This window comes from Chrysemys picta, chromosome 16 (assembly GCF_011386835.1).
Source record: "Chrysemys picta bellii isolate R12L10 chromosome 16, ASM1138683v2, whole genome shotgun sequence".
Taxonomy (NCBI): Eukaryota; Metazoa; Chordata; order Testudines; family Emydidae; genus Chrysemys; species Chrysemys picta.
The window spans coordinates 1,713,887-1,736,812 of NC_088806.1; the positions used below are offsets into that span (position 1 = coordinate 1,713,887).

Genomic DNA, 22,926 nt, shown 5'->3' on the forward strand with positions numbered 1-22,926 from the left:
ACCCTGCCGTCTGCCTCTGTTTCAGGGACTTTGGGCCTCATATTGGGGGGCTCTGTGTGTCCCTCATTCCTCTTCCCCCCCATACCTAGTGTCCCCCAATTTCCCCACACGGGGGACGGACCAGGACCCAATTGTTCTAGACAGTTGAACAAACATCTGGTGCTGTTCCTCTCCTCAGGGGTCAGTTTTTCCCCTGGCAAGGAGCCGGTGGTACCAGAAAGATTTATGCCCTGCCCTGTCTTTCTTATTGTCACTGGCCCTGGTGGGGGAGTGACAGAGAGAAAGTTTTGGCGCATTTTAGGCGCTGTGGGAAGACCAGCTGTCTTGCTCTTTCAGAAGACGCTCAGGAGCAAAGATTCCCGCCAGAAACTGGACTCTGCTGTGAGGATGGCGAAGGAAGCCGAGCGGATCAGCATTCAGGTATGAACGCTGCCGGGCTGCTGAGGTCAGACCAATCAGCATCCACCCAGCATCTTTGCAGGTTTCCCTGTGGGCCCCCGCGGGTGCTGGATGGGGGGGAACGCTTGCTTGCCCTTCGGATCTGGGATCAGATAGGCTTCATCTTCACGGCATGGTTAACTCGTATTAGGTCGATCAAGTGCTCCTGTTAACTTAGGGTGACCAGATGAGAGGAAGAAAATATCAGGACACAATGGGGAGGTGGAGCAAAAAAAACCAAACACCGGAGTGCCGCTGGCGGAGCAAAGAGTGAAAAAAAAAAAAGAAAAAAAAACCTCCACCGGAGTGCTGCCGACAGAGCGCGCGCACACACACACACCCACACACACAAGAAAAAGCAGAGTGCTGCAAAATATCAGGCCAAATTGCGTCGGGACGTGGGACAAACACCTAAATATCGGGACAGTCCTGATTTTATCGGGACATCTGGTCACCCTATGTTAACTCGACCCCATCCACACACATCACTCATCTTCTGTCATGCTAGTAACTTGAGCTTGTTGGGATACAGGCTAAAGCCTGAATGAGGGGAGCTTGGAATAAGGACTCCTGGGTTTTCTCCCTGGCTCTGGGAGGGGAGTGAGGTCTAGTGGGTTAGAGCAGCGGGGGCTGGAGTCAGGACTCCTGGGTTCTATCCCCAGCTCTGGTTGGGGAGTGGACTCTAATGGTTAGAAAAAAAGGGGGGCGGGGAGTCAGGACTCCTGGGTTCTCCTCCCCTGTTATTTCTCCTTGGGCAAGCATCTGGTGATTTAGTTTCCCTCGGAGGGGTATCGTGAAGGTTAATCATACAACGGTTGTAAGATGCTTTGAGATGAGGAGGTGTGGCTTGTCTACATAAGGAATTATTCCTGAGTCACTGAGCCTGATTAACTCCCTGTGTAGATGCTTTTGGTTCTGGAAGAAGAGGACCTTATTCAGAATGCGGTAGTGGTTATTTATGGCTATGGGGCCGTTTCCTGGTCCCTTGTCCACACAGTGTCCTCTAAAAACCTAGACGCCATATCGGAACAGTGGGTCTTGTCCGGAGTTCTCTGCCTGCAGTCTCTCATGTTGACCCTACGACCTTTGCCCCATTTGTGCTTTTGAAGTTAAGTCCTTTGTTAAATCAAGGGGCAGTCAGTGGACTCCACTCACCGCTCCCAGGATTTCAGCAGATGTCTCTTTTTTCCTTCCCCTCCCTCAGGAGAGAGTGATGAGATTTGGGTTCATCAGTCGATCCGGTGAGGGAGGATTGCTAGAAGCTCACGAGGACTCGGAAGGTATCGTGCTGTAGCCTGGAGCTTTCCCCCTCAATATTCTCCAGGTCAAATTGCAAATTGGTGAAGAATTTCACCCAGGTCCCGCTGTATTGACCCCACTAACTTGTGCAGGACAAAAGGATCTTCCAGTCTGGATCGGAAGAGAGGAAGCGGTGGGGAATCCACTGCTGCCCTGGGAAGTTAACCACCCACACGGGGAAAAAATCAGTGCCTTGTTTGTGAGTTGAACGTGTCTGTCTTTAGCTTCCAGACGCTGGTTCTTTTCCATCTTTCTCTGCTAGATTAAAGAGCCCTTTAGTACCCCATCTTTTCTCCCTACATCGCGATCAAGTCACCTCTCCATTTTCTTTTCATAAGCTAAATAGAGCACGCTTCTTTACATCTCTCACTCGCCGGCATTTTTTCCAGCCCTCCAATCCTTTTGGTAGGTCTTCTCTGCCCCCTCGCCAGTCTTTCAACATCCTTCTGATGATGATCTTGTCTGACCTCCTGTATGATAGAGGCCGCAGAACCTCATGTCATTCTTTGTTTATTTAGACTGTAGACTGTTTCAGGCAGGGACCGCCGATGCTATTGTAAAGCAGATCATTTCAAAATAATGGTAATTCTGGTCATTGGTGTCTATCTAGCAGTGGGTCAGGATTGCATTCAGCTCTCCCGTCTCAGAGGGGCTAAAGAGGCAGATGTAATGAAAATCCCAGCCTTCAGTGGCTAGAGTCCCTGCTAAGTCTTGTGTGGTGTCGTCCTGTAGCATGATTTTCACTCAAAGGAAACATTAAAGGCCTGTGTTTTAAAGGAGGTCTGATTACAGGATTGTGGTGGTCCCATCTGGCCTTAGAATTTATGAATCACTCCCATTTTTAAATGGGGAAACCGAGGCACGGAGAAAAGTGTGTGATCTGCCTGAGGTTCCACACACAGTTTGTGGCATGGCAAGGAACTGAATGAGGGCGAGATCGGTAGCAGGAGCTACCGGTGCGGCCCTGTGACCAAAAGTAGCAGCAGGGTGGTTTTAGTCCCGCTGTATTAAATCGCCCGGGCGGTGGAGCAATTGCCTCCTTTGCCCCTCCCCCGCCCCCGGGCTTGCTGCCGCCCAGTGGCGCTCCCTTTTGGAATAACGATACATCTGCTAGGATTTGACGCTAGAACCAGGAACGCTGGTTCAAATCTTCAGTAAGTTTGTCGTAAGATTTTAAAACATGTGCTCTGGAGAGTGAGTTACTGTTCTTGTCTTCTAGAGCTATTCAACGTGGCTAGTGAGGAGAAGCAGGCCTGCGATGGAAATGAGAATATGGTACGTCAATCCGGAGATGGGAAAAGATGGTTTAAAAGAAGGGGGTTTGTTCTCTTGTCTCTCCATTGATTCCATCTCACCCCCCCACCCACCCTAACAAAAATGCCATATAGTAAATGTGTCACCGATGCTTTCAGCTACAGCCGTGCCCATAAAGATTATTGGACTGTTAGCCCCTAGGGGAATGCTCAGTTTGTTTAGTTTATACAAGCGAATAAGAGAAGATCTCGCAGACAAAAGCAGAAGGAGTTCCAAGGACTGGCTGCTGTAGCGTCTTTAAATTGAGGTTTCAGAGTAGCAGCCGTGTTAGTCTGTATCCGCAAAAAGAAGAACAGGAGGACTTGTGGCACCTTAGAGACTAACAAATTTATTAGAGCATAAGCTTTCATGGACTACAGCCCACTTCTTCTGCTATATGCATCCGAAGAAGTGGGCTGTAGTCCATGAAAGCTTATGCTCTAATAAATTTGTTAGTCTCTAAGGTGCCACAAGTCCTCCTGTTCTTCTTTTTAAATTGAGGAACTTCAAAAGACCTTCAAAGAAGACTGGATTTCTTCCTAAAAGATACTGGGATTTGTGCAACCCACGTTCGGTTCACTCGCTCTGTGACTTTGCATAAGACACTTAGATCCTTGTCTACACGAACAATTAGTTTGCAGCATGCTGGGGTGTGAATCTGGCATGAGCTAATTGTCCACGTGGACCCTGCTAATTTGTATTAACAATTAATTAATGTGCTTTGAGCTAATCAGTGAGGACTACATCAAGCCGCATCAAGGAACTGTACGATTCATTCATTTCTTTTTAAGATTTGTGTTTCAGTTAGCGCTGCCCTAACAGAGAGAAAATGAGCTTACAGTGTAACAATGATTTAAACATGTCACGTGTTGGCACATCTACCACATCCCTGGGTCAGTAGTATTTCCAGGGGTTAATTACTCTTCCTGTTAAAAATGTACCCCTTAGTTCCAGCCTGCATGTGTCGTGCATTGGGTCTTGCTCTGCTTTTATCTGTTGGACTAAAGAGCCCTTTTCAGAGATCTTCTTTCAGAGATCAGCTATTCATAGACTGGGATCATATCATCTCAGATAAGCTAGATAGACCACGTCCTTACTATGTTGCTACAAGGCGCCTTTTCCAGCCCTCAAATTGATCATAGATTATCATGCCAGAGGAGACCATCTAGTCTGACCCCCGGCATAACCGAGGCCATGGGGCTGAATTAATCCTCGTCGCTCTTTTCTGAACCTACACTTCTACCCCGATATAACGCTGTCCTCGGGAGCCAAAAAATCTCACCGGGTTATAGGTGAAACCGCGTTATATCGAACTTGCTTTGATCCGCTGGAGTGCGCGGCCCCGCCCCCCCCGGAGCGCTGCTTTACCGCGTTATATCTGAATTTGTGTTATATCGGGTCGCATTATATCGGGGTAGAGGTGTATTTCCAATTGGTCAACACCCACTTAAAGTGTGGGCATTGGAGCTGGACCCAGCATGGCAGTATAATATATATATATATATATTCTCTTTCATGTCTGGCTAACCAATACTTGGGTTCTAGGTTGCGACTTCAGATTTCAAGGAGAAAACCTTTCTGAAAGGTTAGTGATACAACCCAGCTACTCCTGCAGTGGCTTTCAACGCCAAGTAAGGTAAAGTAACAAATTAAGAAAGGTTGGGGTGTGATACTTAAACTAGAATTGCTCGCTCTCCTACCATCCTGGCTTTCACGGGGAAGGAGGAATTGGGAAGTTTACTTTCAGTTGCCTTAAATTCATGTATACTTGTCCAAATCAGCCAGAAATTCGTATCCGCTTCAGACAGCTGACCGTTCCTTCCCGAACAGCACCATCACTTGTTGTTTTTGAGGGAGGCATGGTCTACTGGTTAGTATTGTTATAATTACTTCTAGTGTATTGTGCCAGGCTCTGTACAAACACAGAACACAAAGACGGTCCCTGCCCCAAAGGGATTACAGTCGAAGTATAAGACAAGAGATAGAGACAGACAGAAGGATGAATACAAGCAGACAATGAGGCAATGTGGATTAGCATGGCCGGCAGATGTCTTAGCATACGGTAAAGGAGAGTTTTGAGGTGGCATCTGTAGGTGGATAAATCTGGTTGTGTCCAATTGGAAACAGAGTGCTTTTAGTCTCAGTTCAATTCCCTCCCGTCACAGCTGGCACCAGCTGGCCTCCTGGCTAGCAACTTCAGCCATGAGGCCAAGGATTGAATGGACCCAGAGATCCGAATCGCCTCCAGCCACCACGGGGAGCAGTGTAAGCACGCTGGAGTAGGAGTGCAAATCAGAAAAGCTGGGAGTGGACGACAGGGGATGGATCACTGGATGATTCCCTGTTCTGTTCGTTCCCTCTGAAGCGCCTGGCATTGGCCACTGTTGGAAGACAGGATACTGGGCTAGATGGACCATTGGTCTGACCCAGTATGGCTGTTCTTATGTAGTAATGGAGCCTTTAATGGATTTATCTCCGCATTCTGTCCCCGTGCCATAGGGACCTTGTGGGAAAAGTTTGGAGAATCCTGATCTATGAGGCTACGTTGACGCATCACTTGATTTCCCAGTGGGAGAGGAGGGGAGGGGAGGGTTTGTGGATCTCCGATATGATTAATTCTTCCTTTTCCCTGTTGGATTCTGAGGATTGCGTTGGTCTCTCTTCTTTGCAGGCCTTAAGAAGAAGTTCACCGTTCCGGGAAGCAACAGCTCAGGATCCAGCCAGCCCAAACCGCCAGCAAGAGGCAACAGAGTTAACCTGACGCTGTCCTGTCGAGACAGCTTGAAGCTGGAGCTGGTGAAGATGTTACAGGTGAAAGACAATACCACCAGGAGCCACCCACGGTCAAGTAGCAGTGATGAGATCTTTGAGGAATTCCAGGAAGTGGGGGAGCTGGAGAAGGCCAAGGAAGCACGTGGGAGCCAGGAAGCGGAGAAAAACGAATCGTCGGAAGAGTGTTCCCTGGTCTTGTTTGAAGAATAGCCATTGAAATAACAAACCTGCCATGGGGCACCAGAGCTACCTCCCTGAAGGTTGTGGGGATTAGAGAAAAATTAGAAAGCGCTCCAGAAAAGTGGCCGCTAGGAAATTCAATCTAGTTTAAGCTTGATTTATGTTTGATGAAGATCTGAGACCATTGGGACAGCAGACATGGATTTTAACATCCAGCTCTGGCTGTAAAGGTTTCCCTCTCCTCCTTCTCAAATATTCATCTGTAAAGATAGGGGGAAAAAATCCACAATAAGTGACTTGACCTGTTTTCTTAAAACTTAGGGTGCTGGATCTTGTTTAATTCTTCCAGCCTCGTGTAGTGTGTCATTTCCTTAGATTCCATTGGCAATGAATGATTTTTAAAAACAAAACAAAACAGTTTTTGATCACTCAAGGAATTGGTTGATGGGGGTTGGTTGACGGGGTCAGATCCTCACCTGGCATACAGCGTCGTCAATGGAATTACACGGATTTACATCAGCTATAGATAGACCCCTATGTATACATTGTTGCATTTATGTGTAAAAGTGGTACATTAAGGCTGAGATTTCCAAAGTTGCCTGATGAATATGGATGGTAAAATCGACAGGAACTGGGTATCCAGATCTGAAAGCATTTGGCATCATCAGAGTCCTTGATCTAGATTCCCATGTTACTGTTCTATAATCTGTTATGTTCTAACTCCAGTGATACCTGGACTTCCTAGTTGCTACTGTTGTGTTTAACTAGTTACTGGATTTGTGGTTTTATGTTTATCTGTTACAAACTTGTAAAAAAGACTGGCTTGTATTCATCCACTAGGGTGAAATTTGCCCTGTAGAGAGAACCAACCCATAAATTAGACATAAATAGACTTTATCCACAGAGATAAATTACACTCAGAGAGTTTAGCCCAAGTTAAGGGTTGAATAAAGGTGGCAGAACTAGGACTAAGGAGTTTATGGCTGTGACCACCATCAGGTTAAACACTCGTTTACATGTTAATAAAATCCTGCAGTCGGGCTGGGTTCTTGTTACCTGGATGTAGATAAGCTAAAGTGTGATTAAAAATCCAGTTCTTGGTTCATTACAGTGTCTTTAACTCCATTGTTTTTAATGTTGCGTCACAACGTTGGGTTTCCACACCAATCAGAGTAGCTTGACTAAGTAATGACTTAGACATGACATAATCATCTACAGATATTTGAAAGGAGCAAGGGGAGTCACAGGGGTCTGGGAAACAGAATGTAGGGAATCTAGAATCGTTCCTAGGATGTAGCAGATGTGATTCAGCAAAAGGTTCTCTGATTATTCTTTAAATCTCGACACACTTAGTTAGGTTCCTAATACAACAAAGCTTTGATTGCCTGGCTTTTTTTGTAAGTGTGAATTTTATACTGGGCCTCTTAGTTTTAAGGTAGCAGAATATTGAAGAACTGAACAGTGTTTTACTCTAGCCAGCCAAGATGATAATAAATCCATAGGAGCGGATACCCAGCTAGTGTAAATTGATGTCCGACTAGAGATCATTTGATAAAAGACCACTGTCCATCATGCTGGCCAACATTATGGCATTGTTTCCTTGTCTCTTGTCTCTCGCCACTTGTCCTAGACTTAGACTGTCAGCTCGCTGGGGCAGGGATCATCTTTTATATTTTCTAGACTCTAGCACATGGAGTCATTTCTTAGCTAGTCATACAAACAAAGAAGACTAGGGTTGGAAGGGACCTCAGGAGGTCATCTAGTCCAACCCCCTCATAGCAGGGCCAAGCCCAACTAAATCATCCCAGCCAGGGCTTTGTCAAGCCTGACCTTAAAAACCTCTAAGGATGGAGATCCCACCACCTTCCTAGGGAACCCATTCCAGTGCTTCACCACCCTCCTAGTGAAATAGTTTTCCCTAATTTAGGAAACACTATTTCACTAGGAGGGTGGTGAAGCACTGGAATGCGTTACCTAGGGAGGTGGTGGAATCTCCTTCCTTGGAGGTTTTTAAGGTCAGGCTTGAGAAAGCCCTGGCTGGGATGATTTAGTTGGGGATTGGTCCTGCTTTGAGCAGGGGATTGGACTAGATGACGTCCTGAGGTCCCTTCCAACCCTGATCTTCTATGATTCTAATATCCAACCTAGACCTTCCCCCACTGCAACTTGAGACCATTACTCCTTGTTCTGTCATCTGCCACCACCGAGAACAGCCGAGCTCCATCCTCTTTACGACCCTGTTTGCCTGGAGAGAAGACAATGGACAGAGGCGGGGCCTGGGGCCGGGGATCTCAGATGCTCAGCTGGGAGCAGGGGGGCTCTGGACTGGAGAGGGGGAGCAGGCAGAGCCCACCTGGATGCAGAGAGACTGGGATGTGCTGTGCTGGGGGAGGCCAGGCCTGAGGCCCTGAGAGTTTCCTGTGCTGTGTTCAACTCTCAATAAACCTCCTGTGTTACACCGGCTGAGAGTCACTCCGGTCTAGAGAACAGGGTTAAATTAATGGAGATGTCCTATCTCCTAGAACTGGAAGGGACCTTGAAAGCTCATCAAGTCCAGCCCCCTGCCTTCACTAGCAGGACCAAGTACTGATTTTGCCCCAGATCCCTAAGTGGCCCCCTCAAGGACTGAACTCACAACCCTGGGTTTAGTAGACCAATGCTCAAACCACTGAGCTATCCCTCCCCCCTTTGGGGGTGGAGGCCCCGGGGGTCCAGAGTGAGGGGACTCCCTGAGGGGGCCCACAGCAGAGACAGACGTGCTAAGGCTCCGAGAGGTGCGGCTCCAGGAGGTGGAGGGGCCTGACCCCGAGAGAGAGTGGACCCCCGAGAAGGGCCGTCGCACTAAAAGGGGCACCCCCCACGGACCGCACGGGGCCAAGAGTGGGCACGATCTGTGAGTCAGTGACAACACCCCTCTATCCACCCACCCATCCATCCCTATACACACCCCTCTATCCACCCATCCATCCATCCCCATACACACACACCCCTCTGTCCACCCATCCATCCACCTATCCCCATACACACCCCTCTGTCCACCCATCCCCATACACACCCCTCTGTCTGTCCATCCATCCATCCATCCCCATACACACCCCCTATCCACCCATCCATCCATCCCCATACACACCCCTCTGTCCACCCATCCATCCATCCATCCCCATACACACCCCTCTGTCCACCCATCCCCATACACACCCCTCTATCCATCCATCCATCCCCATACACACCCCTCTGTCCACCCATCCATCCATCCATCCCCATACACACCCCTCTGTCCACCCATCCCCATACACACCCCTCTATCCATCCACCTATCCCCATACACACCCCTCTGTCCACCCATCCCCATACACACCCCTCTATCCATCCATCCATCCCCATACACACCCCTCTGTCTGTCCATCCATCCATCCCTCCCCATACACACCCCTCTGTCCACCCATCCCCATACACACTCTTCCATCCATCCATCCATCCCCATACACACCCCTCTATCCACCCATCCCCATACACACCCCTCTGTCCATCCATCCCTCCCTCCCTCCCCATACACACCCCTCTATCCACCCATCCCCATACACACCCCTCTATCCATCCTTCCATCCATCCATCCCCACACACACCCTCTATCCACCCATCCATCCATCTGTCCACCCATCCTCATACACACCCTTCCATCCATCCATCCATCCATCCATCCCCAAACACAGCCGTCCATTCACACATCCCTGCATCCACAGAACATAAGAACAGCCAGACTGGGTCAGACCAAAGGTCCAAATTGCCCAGTATCCTGTCTTCTGACAGTGGCCAGTGCCAGGTGCCCCAGAGGGAATGAACAGAACAGGGAATCATCAAGTGACCCATCCCCTGTCGCCCATTCCCAGCTGCTGGCAAACAGAGGCTACGGACACCATCCCCGCCCAGCCTGGCTAATAGCCACTGATGGACCCGTCCTCCATGAACTTCTCCAGTTCTTTTTTGACCCCTGTTACGGTCTTGGCCTTCGCAACGTCCTCTGGCAAAGAGTTCCACAGGTTGACTGTGCGTTGTGTGAAAAAATACTTCCTTTTGTTTGTTTTAAACCTGCTGCCTATTAATTTAATTTCTTCCATCCCCATCCACTCCCCCATCCATCTCCAGCCACACCCTTCCATCTATCTAAGCATCCATTCCCATATCCGCTCATCTTGCCATCCGTCCATCCCCATATCCATTCCTCTCCCTCCCTCAATCTGTCCCCCATAGACACCTCTCCTTCCATCTCCAATACTCCCCTTTCTCCATCCACCACTGCCCACACACACCTGTATCTCTCTCTCTCTCTCTCTCTCTCACCTTTAACTCCAGTTTAATGCTTTTTTTTTTTTTTTTTTTTGGCCTGGGAACTTCCTCTCTTTCAGAAAAACAACAACTTGTTTCTCCTCTATCTAAACTATATTGTTCTCTTTTTCATTTGTCGAAATCTTAACCCACGTGTAATGAAGATTTTAGTCAGGGAATTTCCTTATTTTTTATTTTTTTTCTGAAATGAATCGCCCTCAATTGGCATCGATCCATCCATCCATCCTCCTCACCTTCACGCCGGTCTATTTATCCACCTCTCCCTATATACACTCCTGTTTTGATTCATCCATCCCGTGCAACATCCCCTGTGTGGCCACCCACCTATTCTGCAATGTTCTCAGGATTTTCCCACTTCAGTTATCCACCTTCGTTAAGATTGCCACCTAGAATGTCCTGAGTTCACCTCTACCTTGATATAACGCTGTCCTCGAGAGCCAAAAAATCTTACCGCGTTATATCAAATTTGCTTTGAGCCGCCGGAGTGCGCAGGCCCCCCCCCCCGGAGCACTGCTTTACCGCGTTATATCGGGGTAGAGGTGTATCTATCCCCTTATATTTTTCTCTAGCTAATCAACCTCTCTTTCCCCACACATGCCTCTGTATCTAACCGATCAATCAAATTATCTAGCTTTAGCTCCCATCACATCCTCTCTCTATCTTTCTCTGTACCCTTATATAGCGAGTCTTAGGCATATCTCTCCTCTGCCCCCTCCCGATCCTCATACAGATTTGCCACCCTGACCCTAGCCCCCCGGCCCCAGGCCTGGCTGTATCTTTCTGGCTGTAGAGTGGTCTGATATGATGGTGCCATTTTTCAGTGAGCTCTCCTCAGCTGTGTGAGTGTGAATCTAGCGGAAATTCCTGCCTTCCCATGCCCGGATACTGCAAAAGCTTTTCCCACTCTGAGCAGAGAGCGGCAGGGGAGGAAACGTGTAGGGGGAAGCCAAACGGATCTGGCACAGAGCAATGTCTCTCTGTCTTCTCTCCTCCTGGCTCTAGCTGCTGGGGGGGTGCGGATGGTTTGGCGTTGGGGGCTTGAATTGTTCAGTTCAGGGACTAAAAATCCCTGTTTGTTTTTGTTTCTCCCCCTTCTGGCTGTGGAGTCGGTCAGTGTCGCAAGAGAAAACCCACTAAAGGCACAGAGCATGTAAGTAGCCGGGGTCCCCCCTCTCTGGGGTGGGGTGGCGGGGGGAGAAAAGCCCTCAGGAACTTCTAGGGAGATCAGAAAGACAGGCTCCCCCCTCCCCACTTTTTCCTGTGCTCCCTGAGCAGAACGAAACAAAACGCAGGTCAGCGGGGGAAGAAAAGGGGGGGGGAGATTTGTGGACTCAATCCAGTGCAGGCTGGCGTGGGGTTTCCTCCTTCCAGTGCTGGGAGCTGGTTTCGAAGGGGGCAGGGGATGCGGGGAGGCCAGGATGCTATCACCTGGGAGCTGCTGACAGATAAGAAGGGCCTGGGCTCATTGGGATTCAAAAAGTATTGGTTCCCCCCCGCCCCACCACCACCATCATGCCTCCTTCTCCGCCACTGAGCTGTCGGGGTGGACCGTGGGCATGTCTCTTTGCCCCCCAACCCCTTTTGTGCTGAGCTCACAGGGGTGGGGACTCTAGGTGTCCACCCAGCACACCGGGGGCCCTGATCTGAATCAGCGGGTGGGGGGGGGTCTGCAGCGGCCGAGCACAACGGGGGGCCCTGATCTCGGTTGGAAACGGGGCCGGGGGTGTGTGTCTCAAGCAGCAATTTTCATCTTCTGTCTCTCTCCGGTCATTCGTACTTCCTGCTTCTCTCCGGCTTTTGGGTCTCCGACAAGGGCACAGGAATTCAGACACCTCTCAGCACTGCCGACAGGCCCGGAGGCAGACTGGGGACCTCCCCTCCCCCTTGTGTTGGGTGGTACAAAGATTCCCCCCCAACCTAGATTAGGGGCCCCCCATTGTGCCCCATGCTGCAGAGACACCGAGAGAGAGGCCCTGCCCAGTCCGCCCAGAGAAAGGTGCGATTACGCCCATTTTACTGCTGGGGAAACTGAGGCAAGAGTCAGCAGGAATGACCCCGCAGCGGTTCCTGGGCGTGATCCCGCCGGAAGGGTTGGTAGGCTCTGGGGATGCGAAGGGTTAACCAGAAGGGGTTTGGAGGGGGTGGCATTTAGACAATAAAAGGGGCGGTCTGGGGAATTTCTGTCTCCTCTTGGATGGATCTTGCTGCTTGCCGGGAAGTTTCAGCTTCTCTGCTCCGAGTGCCGGGCACAACAGGGCCCTGATCCCAGCTGGGGCAGGGTCTGTCTCTCGCCGTGTGTCTGGGCAGCGCCCGGCACAACAGGGCCCTGATCCCAGCTGGGGCAGGGTCTGTCTCTCGCCGTGTGTCTGGGCAGCACCTGGCACAACAGGGCCCTGATCCCAGCTGGGGCAGGGTCTGTCTCTCGCCGTGTGTCTGGGCAGCGCCCGGCACAACAGGGCCCTGATCCCAGCTGGGGCAGGGTCTGTCTCTCGCCGTGTGTCTGGGCAGCGCCCGGCACAACAGGGCCCTGATCCCAGCTGGGGCAGGGTCTGTCTCTCGCCGTGTGTCTGGGCAGCGTCTGGCACCACAGGGCCCTGATCCCAGCTGGGGCAGGGTCTGTCTCTCATCATGTCAGGATTGAGGGGAATCAGGAGAGCTGGCAGGGGGAACACAGGCCTGGGGGCTGCTGGTCGGGAGTGAGCGGCGCCGGCGGAGCTGGGGGGGGCTGCGGGGTGGGAGCGAGGGGCACCGGCAGGGCTGGGAGGGGCTGCGGGGCGGGAGTGAGGGGCGCCGGCGGGGCTGGGGGGGCTGCGGGTCGGGAGCGAGGGGCACCGGCGGGGCTGGGGGGGGCTGCGGGGCGGGAGCGAGGGGCGCCGGCGGGGCTGGGGGGGCTGCGGGTCGGGAGTGAGGGGCGCCGGCGGAGCTGGGGTGGGCTGCGGGGCGGGAGCGAGGGGCACCGGCAGAGCTGGGGGGGCTGCGGGTCGGGAGCGAGGGGCGCCGGCAGAGCTGGGGGGGCTGCGGGTCGGGAGCGAGGGGGCGCCGGCGGGGCTGCGGGGCGGGAGTGGAGGGGGCGCCGGCGGGGCTGGCGGGGGCAGCGGGGCGGGAGTGAGGGGCGCCGGCGGGGCTGGGGGGGGGCTGCGGGGCAGGAGTGAGGGGCGCCGGCGGGGCTGGGGGGGGGGCTGCGGGGCGGGAGTGAGGGGCGCCGGCGGGGCTGGAGGGGGCTGCGGGGCGGGAGTGAGGGGGCGCCGGCGGGGCTGGGGGGGGGCTGCGGGGCGGGACTGAGGGGGGCTGGGGGGGCTGCGGGGCGGGAGTGAGGGGCGCCGGCGGGGCTGGGGGGGCTGCGGGGCGGGAGTGAGGGGCATGTCCACTCTCTCCGCAGGTGGCCCGGACGCCTGACTGCCGGGCTGGATGTCTAGCAGGGCCAGGAGTCCCCCGGCGCAGCCATGCCCCCGCGGCCGTCGTCCGGGGAGCTGTGGGGGCTGCACCTCATGCCCCCCCGGATCATGGTGGATTGCTGCCTCCCCAACGGCATCCTGGTCACCCTGGAGTGTCTGCGTGAGGCTGCGCTGCTGGGCATCAAACACGAGCTCTTCCGAGAGGCCCGGAAATACCCCCTCTTCCACCTGCTGCAGGTGAGCCGGACTCCTGGGTCCCAATCCTGGAGGGGGGGCGGGGTCTGAGCAGGGGGGCTGGGAGCCAGGACGCCTGGGTTCTCTCCCCAGCTCTGGGAGGGGAGTGGGGGCTGGTGGTTAGAGCAGGGGGGCTGGGAGCCAGGACTCCTGGGTTCTCTCCCCGGCTCTGGGAGGAGAGTGGAGGCTGGTGGTTAGAGCAGTGGGGGCTGGGAGCCAGGACTCCTGGGTTCTCTCCCTGGCTCTGGGAGGGCAGTGGGGGCTGGTGGGTTAGAGCAGGGGGGGCTGGGAGCCAGGACTCCTGGGTTCTCTCCCCGGCTCTGGGAGGGGGAGTGGGGGGCTGGTGGGTTAGATGCAGGGGGGGGCTGGGAGCCAGGATGCCTGGGTTCTCTCCTGGCTCTGGAAGGGGAGTGGGGGCTGGTGGGTTAGAGCAGGGGGGGCTGGGAGCCAGGACTCCGGGGTTGTCTCCCCAGCTCTGGGAGGGGGCTGACCCGTGGGGGTTCGGATCGCAGCGTCTGTGCCCTCCCCGCCCCAGGACGAATCCTCCTACATCTTCGTGGGGGTGACCCAGGAGGCCGAGCGCGAGGAGTTTTTCGACGAGTCCCGGCGGCTCTGCGACCTGCCCCATCCTCAAGGTCATCGAGCCGGTCGGGAACCGGGAAGAGAAAATCCTCAACCGGGAGATCGGTGAGCGGGGCCGGGCCTGGATCTGGAGTGGGGGGCGGAGGGGGGCTCCGTCTGGTCTCAGCCCCCTCCTCCTGCCCTTCCAGGCTTCGCCATTGGGATGCCCATCTGCGAGTTCGAGCTGGTGAAGGACCCCGAGGTGCAGGACTTCCGCCGCTCCATCCTGGCCGTGTGCCGTGAGGCCATGGAGATGCGGGAGGCTGGCGGGCCCCACAGCCAGGCCCTCTACGTCTACCCCCCGAACGTGGAGTCCAGCCCCGAGCTGCCCAAACACGTCTACAACAAGCTGGACAAGGGTGAGGTGCTCCCTGGGGGTCTGCGCGCCGTGGGGCGGGGGAAAGGGGTCCCATGCTCCCTTGGGTCTGCATGCCGTGGGGAAAAGGTCCTGTGCTCCCTGGGGGTCTGTATGCCATGGGGAAGGGGTCCTGTGCTCCCTGGGGGTCTGCGCGCCGTGGGGAAGGGGTCCTGTGCTCCCTGGGGGTCTGTGCGCTGTGGGGAGGGGGGAAGGAGTCCCGTGCTTTCCTGGGAGTCTGCGCTCTGTGTGGCGGAGGGAAGGGGTCCCATGCTGCCCTGGGGGTCTGCGCGCCATGGGGCGGGGGAAAGGGGTCCCATGCTCCCTGTGGGTCTGCGTGCCGTGGGGAAAAGGTCCTGTGCTCCCTGGGGGGTCTGTATGCCATGGGGAAGGGGTCCTGTGCTCCCTGGGGGTCTGCGCGCCGTGGGGAAGGGGTCCTGTGCTCCCTGGGGGTCTGTGTGCTGTGGGGAGGGGGGAAGGAGTCCCGTGCTTTCCTGGGGGTCTGCGCTCCGTGTGGCGGAGGGAAGGGGTCCCATGCTGCCCTGGGGGTCTGCGCTCCGTGTGGCGGAGGGAAGGGGTCCCATGCTGCCCTGGGGGTCTGCACGCCGTGGGGCGGGAGGAAGGGGTCCCGTGCTGCCCTGGGGGTCTGTGTGCCGTGGGGCGGCAGGAGGAGGGCTGTGTGATCTGAGTGCCATGGGGCAGAGACAAGTGGGAGGTGTGGGCAGTGGGGCAGGGGGTCCTGCCGGGGCCAGGGGCAGTCCCAGGGTGGGGGCGGTGTCTGGATCCCATGGGGTGGAGGAGGCGGGTCTGGGGCGAGGGGCATAGGGCGACCCCCCAAGTTTCGCTGTCCCCCCCCCCCCAGGCGGCTGATGGTGGCCGTGTGGGTGATCGTGGCCCCACACCTGGACAAGCAGAAGTACACGCTGCAGGCGCCGCACGACGCGCTGCCCGCGCAGCTCATCGCCGACGCCATCCGCAAGCGGAGCCGGAGCCTGCACCTGGCGCCCGCGCAGCTCCAGCGCTGCCTGCAGGAGTACCGGGGCCAGTACCTGCTCAAGGTGTGTGGCGCCGACGAGTACCTGCTGCACGAGTGCCCGCTCAGCCAGTACAAGGTGAGGGGCCCGGGGCCCCCGGCCCGCCCTGAGACCCTACCTCCTCCGCCCCGCCCCGGGGCCCCCGGCCCGCTCAGCCAGTACAAGGTGAGGGGCCCGGGGCCCCCAGCCCGCCCTGGAGTCCCCGGCCCGCCCTGAGACCCTACCCCCTCCGCCCCACCCTGGGGCCCCCGGCCCGCCCTGAGAACCCCACCCCCTGGCTCCGCCCTGGGGCCCCCGGCCCGCCCTGAGACCCCACCCCGCCCTGGGCCCCGGCCCGCCCGGCTCCGCCCTGGGGCCCCCGGCCCGCTCAGCCAGTACAAGGTGAGGGGCCCAGGGCCCCCCTCCGCCCCGCCCTGGGGCCCCCGGCCCACCCTGCGACCCCCCCGGCTCCGCCCTGGGGCCCCCGGCCCGCTCAGCCAGTACAAGGTGAGGGGCCCTGGGACCCCCCACCTATGCCCTGGGACCCCCACCCTCGGCATGGGACCCCCAGCTGGGCTCTGCGCCCCCGGCCAGGCCCTGGCTCCCTGTGGAAACGCTCTCTCTCTCTCTCTCTCTCTCTCTCTCTCTCCCCGCCCCAGTACATGAGGAACTGCATCGCCGTGGGGCGCCTGCCCCACCTCATGCTCATGTCCAAGGAGAGTCTGTACAGCCAGCTGCCGGCCAACGTCTTCCTGCTGCCCTCCTACGCCCGCCGGGCCGGGCCCAGCGCCCGCGCCAACGGGGACCCGCCCGCCAAGTCCCTCTGGTCCGTGCCCAGCGTGCTGCGCATCCGCGTGCTGTGTGCCACCTACGTCAACGTCAACATCCGCGACATCGACAAGGCGAGGCCAGGGCCCGGACGCCTGGGTTCTCGCCTGGCTCTGGGAGGGGAGTGGGGGCTGGGGGTTAGAGCAGAGGGGGGGCTGGGAGCCCGGACGCCTGGGTTCCCCTGGCATGATGGCTTTCTCTCCCCTTTCCCAGATCTACGTGCGGACGGGGATTTACCACGGTGGGGAGCCCCTCTGCGACAACGTCAACACCCAGCGCGTTCCCTGCTCCAACCCCAGGTAGCGGGTGGGGCGGGGGCTCAGCGGGGGGCACTCTCCCTCTGCACTCTGCCCTGGCCCCAGCGCCCTGCTGCGGGGCCGCCGGGAGCAGGCTGGGGGGCTCCCCTGCCCTGCCCGCCGCCGGAGACCCCAACCTGTGTCCCTCCCCCCCAGGTGGAATGAATGGCTCTCCTACGACATGTACCTCGCAGACCTGCCCCGCGCCGCCCGCCTCTGCCTCTCCATCTGCTCCGTCAAGGGCCGCAAGGGGACCAAAGAGGTCGGGGGACTGGCGGGCTCCGGGGGGCGGGGAAGGGGCCTGTCCCCTCTGGGGGGCGCCGGCTCCCACCCGGCCCCAGGACGGGGACTGGCTGGCTCAGGGGGGCGGGGAACGGGGCAGGGACCTGTCCCCTCTAGGGGGCGCCGGCTCCCCCCCGGCCCCAGGACGGGGACTGGCTGGCTCAGGGGGGCGGGGAACGGGGCAGGGACCTGTCCCCTCTAGGGGGCGCCGGCTCCCACCCGGCCCCAGGGCGGGGACTGGCTGGTTCCGGGGGGCGGGGAATGGGGCAGGGGCCTGTCCCCTCTAGGGGGCGCCGGCTCCCATCCGGCCCCAGGGCGGGGACTGGCTGGTTCAGGGGGGCGGGGAATGGGGCAGGGGCCTGTCCCCTCTGGGGGGCGCCGGCTCCCACCCGGCCCCAGGGCGGGGACTGGCTGGTTCAGGGGGGCGGGGAATGGGGCAGGGGCCTGTCCCCTCTGGGGGGCGCCGGCTCCCACCTGACCCCAGGGCGGGGACTGGCTGGCTCCAGGGAGCGGGGAATGGGGGGCAGGCTGGCTGTGATTCCCCCCCCATGGTCTCTGTCGTCCCGTCCCCCCCCGGCAGGAGCACTGCCCCCTGGCGTGGGGGAACGTCAATCTCTTTGATTACAAAGATACCTTGGTGGCTGGGAAGATGGCGCTCAACCTGTGGGCCAGTGCCCCACGGCCTGGAGGACTTACTGAACCCCATTGGTGTGGGGGGCTCGAACCCCAACAAGGTGAGTGTTTTCCTGCCCCCCCCCAGCTCTGCCGGTGCCCCTCACTCCCAACCTGCAGCCCCTGCTACCCCAGCCCTGGGTCCCCTCTCTGTCCCATCCCGTACCCCAGTGCGGTATCTGGCTATGAACCCCCTCCTCGCCTCTCGGCAGCCATAAGCCCCTCTCATGGTATTGCAGCCGACTTCTCCCCCCCCCTCCCTCCCGCCTGGAGGTGGCAGCTGGCTGTTAGGGTAGGGCCTACTCAAAATGCACCAGGCCAAAAAGATCAACCTAAGTGCTTAGAAACATCTGCTGTGAAACCGTAAACTCGCCTCAGTGTTGCGGTCTCCCAGACATCACAGTAGGGCCTACGTAAATACACAGAGCCGGCATGATCTGGCTATTAAGGTAGGGCCTACGTAAATACACAGGGCCGGCATGATCTGGCTATTAAGGTAGGGCCTACGTAAATACACAGGGCCGGCATGATCTATTACATAAAGCTATGTAATAAGTGCTACAGTAATAGATCCACATGGCCCTCTTGCGTGTTATTGTAGGGGCCTACATAAATTGGAAGGGTCTGAGCACATGGTTTTTGTGGTGCTTTGCTGGGGGCCGGGAGTCCCCTTTAGATGGGGTTGGGGGTGCCTAGGGTTCTGACCCCCTTTTCACTCCCCACCTCCCCCCACCAGGAGACCCCCTGCCTGGAGCTTGAATTCACCTGGTTCAGCCACGCGGTGAAATTCGCCGACGAGGCACAAATTGAGGATCACGCGAACCGGAGCATGTCACGGGAGCTGGGCCTCAACTGCTGCCTCACGGGGCTGGTAAGGGGGGGTCCTTCCCCTGTGGGGGGCGCTGGCTCCACCCGGCCCCAGGGCAGGGACTGGCTGGCTCAGGGGGGTGGGGAATGGGGCAGGGGCCTGTCCCCTCTAAGGGGCGCCAGCTCCACCCGGCCCCAGGGCGGGGACTGGCTGGTTCAGGGGGGCGGGGAATGGGGCAGGGGCCTGTCCCCTCTAAGGGGCGCCGGCTCCCACCCGGCCCCATGGCAGGGACTGGCTGGCTCAGGGGGGCGGGGAATGGGGCAGGGGCCTGTCCCCTCTAAGGGGCGCCGGCTCCCACCCGGCCCCATGGCAGGGACTGGCTGGCTCAGGGGGGTGGGGAAGGGGGCAGGGGCCTGGCCCCTCTAGGGGGCGCCGGCTCCCACCCAGCCCCAGGGCGGGGACTGGCTGGCTCAGGGGGGCGGGGAATGGGGCAGGGGCCTGTCCCCTCTGGGGGGCGCCGGCTCCCACCCGGCCCCAGGACGGGACTGAGGACACTGGTGTTTTGGGGGACCCCCCCCCCGTTTCCCTGCAGAGCAACCGCCTGGCCCGGGACAGCAGCCTGCAGGAGAACGAACTGGAGCAGCTTCGGAGCATCTGCCACCGAGATCCCCTGTCGGAGATCACCGAGCAGGAGAAAGACTTCCTCTGGAGGCACCGGTAGGCAGCCCGGACGCCTGGGTTCTCTCCCCGGCTCTGGGAGGGGAGTGGGGGGCTGGCGGGTAGAGGGGGGGGCTGGGAGCCAGGACTCCTGGGTTCTCTCCCCCATGTGGTGGGGGGCTGAGCAGGAGGTTGGGGCACACCTGAGACGCCCCCCCCCACTCTCGTTGCAGCCATTACTGCGTCAACATCCCAGAGACGCTGCCCAAGCTGCTGCTGTCCGTCAAGTGGAATTCGCGGGACGAGGTGGCTCAGGTACCTGGGACCCCCCGGTGCCCCCCCTCCAGCCGGATCCGAGCCCCGGGGATTGGCGGGGAGCGGTTTGGCGCTCTCTGTGCACAGTGGCGGGGAGTTCCGCCGGCCCCGCCAGCCTGTGTCTCTCCCGCCCCCCAGATGTACTGCCTGCTGCGGAGTGGCCCCTCATCGCGCCGGAGCTGTCCATGGAGCTGCTGGACTGCAACTTCCCTGACCCCCGCGTGCGGGACTTCGCCCTCAAGTGCCTGGCACAGGGCTGACGGACGACAAGCTGAGCCAATACCTCATCCAGCTGGTGCAGGTCCCGCCGCGCCGCCCCGGCAACGCCCGCCCGGCCCGGCAACGCCCGTCTGCCCCCGCAACGCCCGTCAACCCCCGTCCTGCCCCCGGCAACGCCCGGCAACGCCCGCCCTGCCCCCGGCAACGCCCGCCCTGCCCCGGCAACGCCCGTCAACCCCCGTCCTGCCCCCGGCAACGCCCGGCAACCCCCGTCCTGCCCCCGGCAACGCCCGCCCTGCCCCCGTGCCGCCCCGGCAATGCCCGCCCGGCCCCGGCAACGCCCGTCCTGCCCCCGCACCGCCCTGGCAACCCCCGTCCTGCCCCCGCAACGCCCGCCGCCCCCTGCAACGCCCGTCTGCCCCCGGCAACGCCCGCCCCTGCCCCCGTGCCGCCCCGGCAAACCGCCCGCCCGGCCCTGGCAACACCCGTCCTGCCCCGGCAATGCCCGTCAACCCCCGTCCTGCCCCCGGCAACCCCCGCCCTGCCCCCGCACCGCCCCGGCAACCCCTGTCCTCCCCGGCAACGCCCGCCCTGCCCCGGCAATGCCCACCCTGCCCCCGCACCGCCCCGGCAACCCCCGTCCTCCCCGGCAACCCCTGCCCTGCCCCTGCGTCGCCCTGGCAACGCCCGCCCTGCCACCGTCCTGCCCCGGCAACTCCCGTCCTGCCCCCGCAACGCCCGTCCTGCACCCAGCAACCCCCGTCCTGCCCCGGCAACCCCCGTCCTACCCCCGGCAATGCCCTGTCCCGGCAATGCCCACCCTGCCCCCGCACCGCCCCGGCAACCCCCGTCCTCCCAGGCAACACCTACCCTGCCCCCGCGCCGCCCGGCAACACCCGCCCTGCCCCCGCGCCGCCCCAGCAACCCCCGTCCAGCCCCCGGCAACGCCCGCCCTGCCCCCGCGCCGCCCCGGCAACACCCTTCCAGCCCCCGGCAACCCCCATCCAGCCCCGGCAACGCCCGTCCTGCCCCCGGCTACGTCCACCCTGCCCCCGTGCCGCCCCGGCAAAGCCCGCCCTGCCCCCGCGCCGCCCCGGCAACCCCCGTCCAGCCCCCGGCAACCCCCGTCCTGCCCCCGGCAACGCCCGCCGTGCCCCCGTGCCGCCCCGGCAACGCCCGTCCAGCCCCGGCAATGCCCGCCCTGCCCCGGCAACGCCTGGCAACACCCGCCCTGCCCCAGCAACCCCCGTCCTGCCCCCAGCAACGCCCGCCCTGCCCCGGCAACCCCCGTCCTGCCCCCGACAACGCCCGCCCTGCCCATCAACGTCCGCCCTGCCCCCGCGCCACCCCAGAAACGCCCGCCCTGCCCCGGCAACCCCCGTCCAGCCCCCGGCAACGCCTGTCCTGCCCCCGCACTGCCCCGGCAACGCCCATCCTTCCCCCGGCAACCCCCGTCCTGCCCCGGCAACCCCCGTCCTGCCCCCGCGCCGCCCCGGCAACCCCCGTCCTGGCCCCGGCAACCCCCATCCTCCCCCGGCAACCCCCGTCCTGCCCCCGCGCCACCCCAGCAACCCCCGTCCTGTCCCCGGCAACCCCCGTCCTGCCCCAGCAACCCCCGTCCTGCCCCCGGCAACCCCCGTCCTACCCCGGCAATGCCAGGCAACCCCCGTCCAGCCCCTGACAACGCCCGTCCTGCCCCCGGCAACGCCCGTCCTGCCCCGGCAAACCCCGGCAACGCCCGGCAATCCCCGTCCTACCCCCGGCAACCCCCGTCCTGCCCCGGTGCCGCCCCGTCCTGCCCCGGCAACCCCCGTCCTGCCCCCGCACCGCCCCGGCAACCCCTGTCCTGCCCCCGCACCGCCCCGGCAACTCCCGTCCTGCCCCCGGCAACCCCCGTCAAGCCTCCGGCAACCCCCGTCCTGCCCCGGGCAACCCCCGTCCTACCCTCGGCAACGCCCGTCCTGCCCCCGTGCCGCCCCGGCAACCCCCGTCCTGGCCCCGGCAACCCCCATCCTCCCCAGCAGCCCCCAGCAACACCCGTCCTGCCCCCGGCAACGCCTGGCAACCCCTGTCCTGCCCCCCGGTAACCCCCGTCCTGCCCCCGCGCCGCCCCGGCACCCCTATCCTGCCCCTGGCAACCCCCGGCAACCCCCGTCCTGTCCCCCGCGCCGCCCCGGCAACCCCCGTCCTGCCCCCCGCGACCCCTGGCACCCCCCGTCCTGCCCCCTGCGACTCCCGGCAACCCCCGTCCTGCCCCCGCGCCGCCCCGGCAACCCCCGTCGTGCCCCCCCTCGACCCCCGGCAACCCCCGTCCTGCCCCCCTCGACCCCCCCTGCGACCCCCGTCCTGGCCCCGGCGACCTCCGTCCTGCCCCCGCGCCGCCCCGACAACCCCCGTCCTGCCCCCGTGGCCCCTGGCAACCCCCGTCCTGCCCCCCGCGGTACCTGGCAACCCCCGGCCGCGCCCCGCCTTGCCCCCTGTGGCCCAGTGCCCCCCGCAGGCCGGGAGGGGTCCGTGCGGCTGAGCCTGGCTGTCTGTCTCCCCGGCAGGTACTGAAGTACGAGCAATACCTTGACAACCCGCTGGCCCGGTTCCTGCTCCGCAAGGCTCTGACCAACCAGCGCATCGGCCACTTCTACTTCTGGCACCTCAAGTGAGGGGCTGCGGGTCGGGAGTGAGGGGCACCGGCCGGGCGGAGGGGCTGCGGGTTGGGAGTGAGGGTGCTGGCCGGGCGGAGGGGCTGCGGGTCGGGAGTGAGGGGCACCGGCCGGGCGGAGGGGCTGCGGGTCGGGAGTGAGGGGCACCGGCCGGGCGGAGGGGCTGCGGGTCGGGAGTGAGGGTGCTGGCCGGGCGGAGGGGCTGCGGGTCGGGAGTGAGGGGCGCCGGCTGGGCGGAGGGGCTG

General features: G+C 60.3%; 1 protein-coding gene and 1 pseudogene across 14 annotated transcripts in view; both read left to right on the forward strand.

Moving 5' to 3' along the window:
* The window catches only part of ZCWPW1 (zinc finger CW-type and PWWP domain containing 1), a 33,957-nt gene extending 26,870 nt beyond the window's left edge, over window positions 1-7,087 (forward strand). For 6 of the 14 annotated variants that reach the window (XM_065570475.1, XM_065570476.1, XM_024113256.3 and 3 more), the window contains exons 11-15: window positions 337-420; window positions 1,643-1,718; window positions 2,957-3,012; window positions 4,576-4,615; window positions 5,702-7,087. In XM_065570475.1, the coding sequence (XP_065426547.1) occupies window positions 337-420; window positions 1,643-1,718; window positions 2,957-3,012; window positions 4,576-4,615; window positions 5,702-6,012 (567 nt within the window). In that variant the 3' untranslated portion in view covers window positions 6,013-7,087. Of the gene's footprint in view, window positions 1-336; window positions 421-1,642; window positions 1,719-1,829; window positions 1,937-2,956; window positions 3,013-4,575; window positions 4,667-5,701 lie in introns of all 14 variants that reach the window. The other 8 variants (XM_065570481.1, XM_065570482.1, XM_065570483.1 and 5 more) reach the window with 3 other exon arrangements.
* A 4,111-nt stretch (window positions 7,088-11,198) lies between these two features.
* LOC101952320 (phosphatidylinositol 4,5-bisphosphate 3-kinase catalytic subunit alpha isoform-like) lies at window positions 11,199-22,714 on the forward strand (annotated as a pseudogene).
* The last annotated feature ends 212 nt before the right edge of the window (window positions 22,715-22,926 follow it).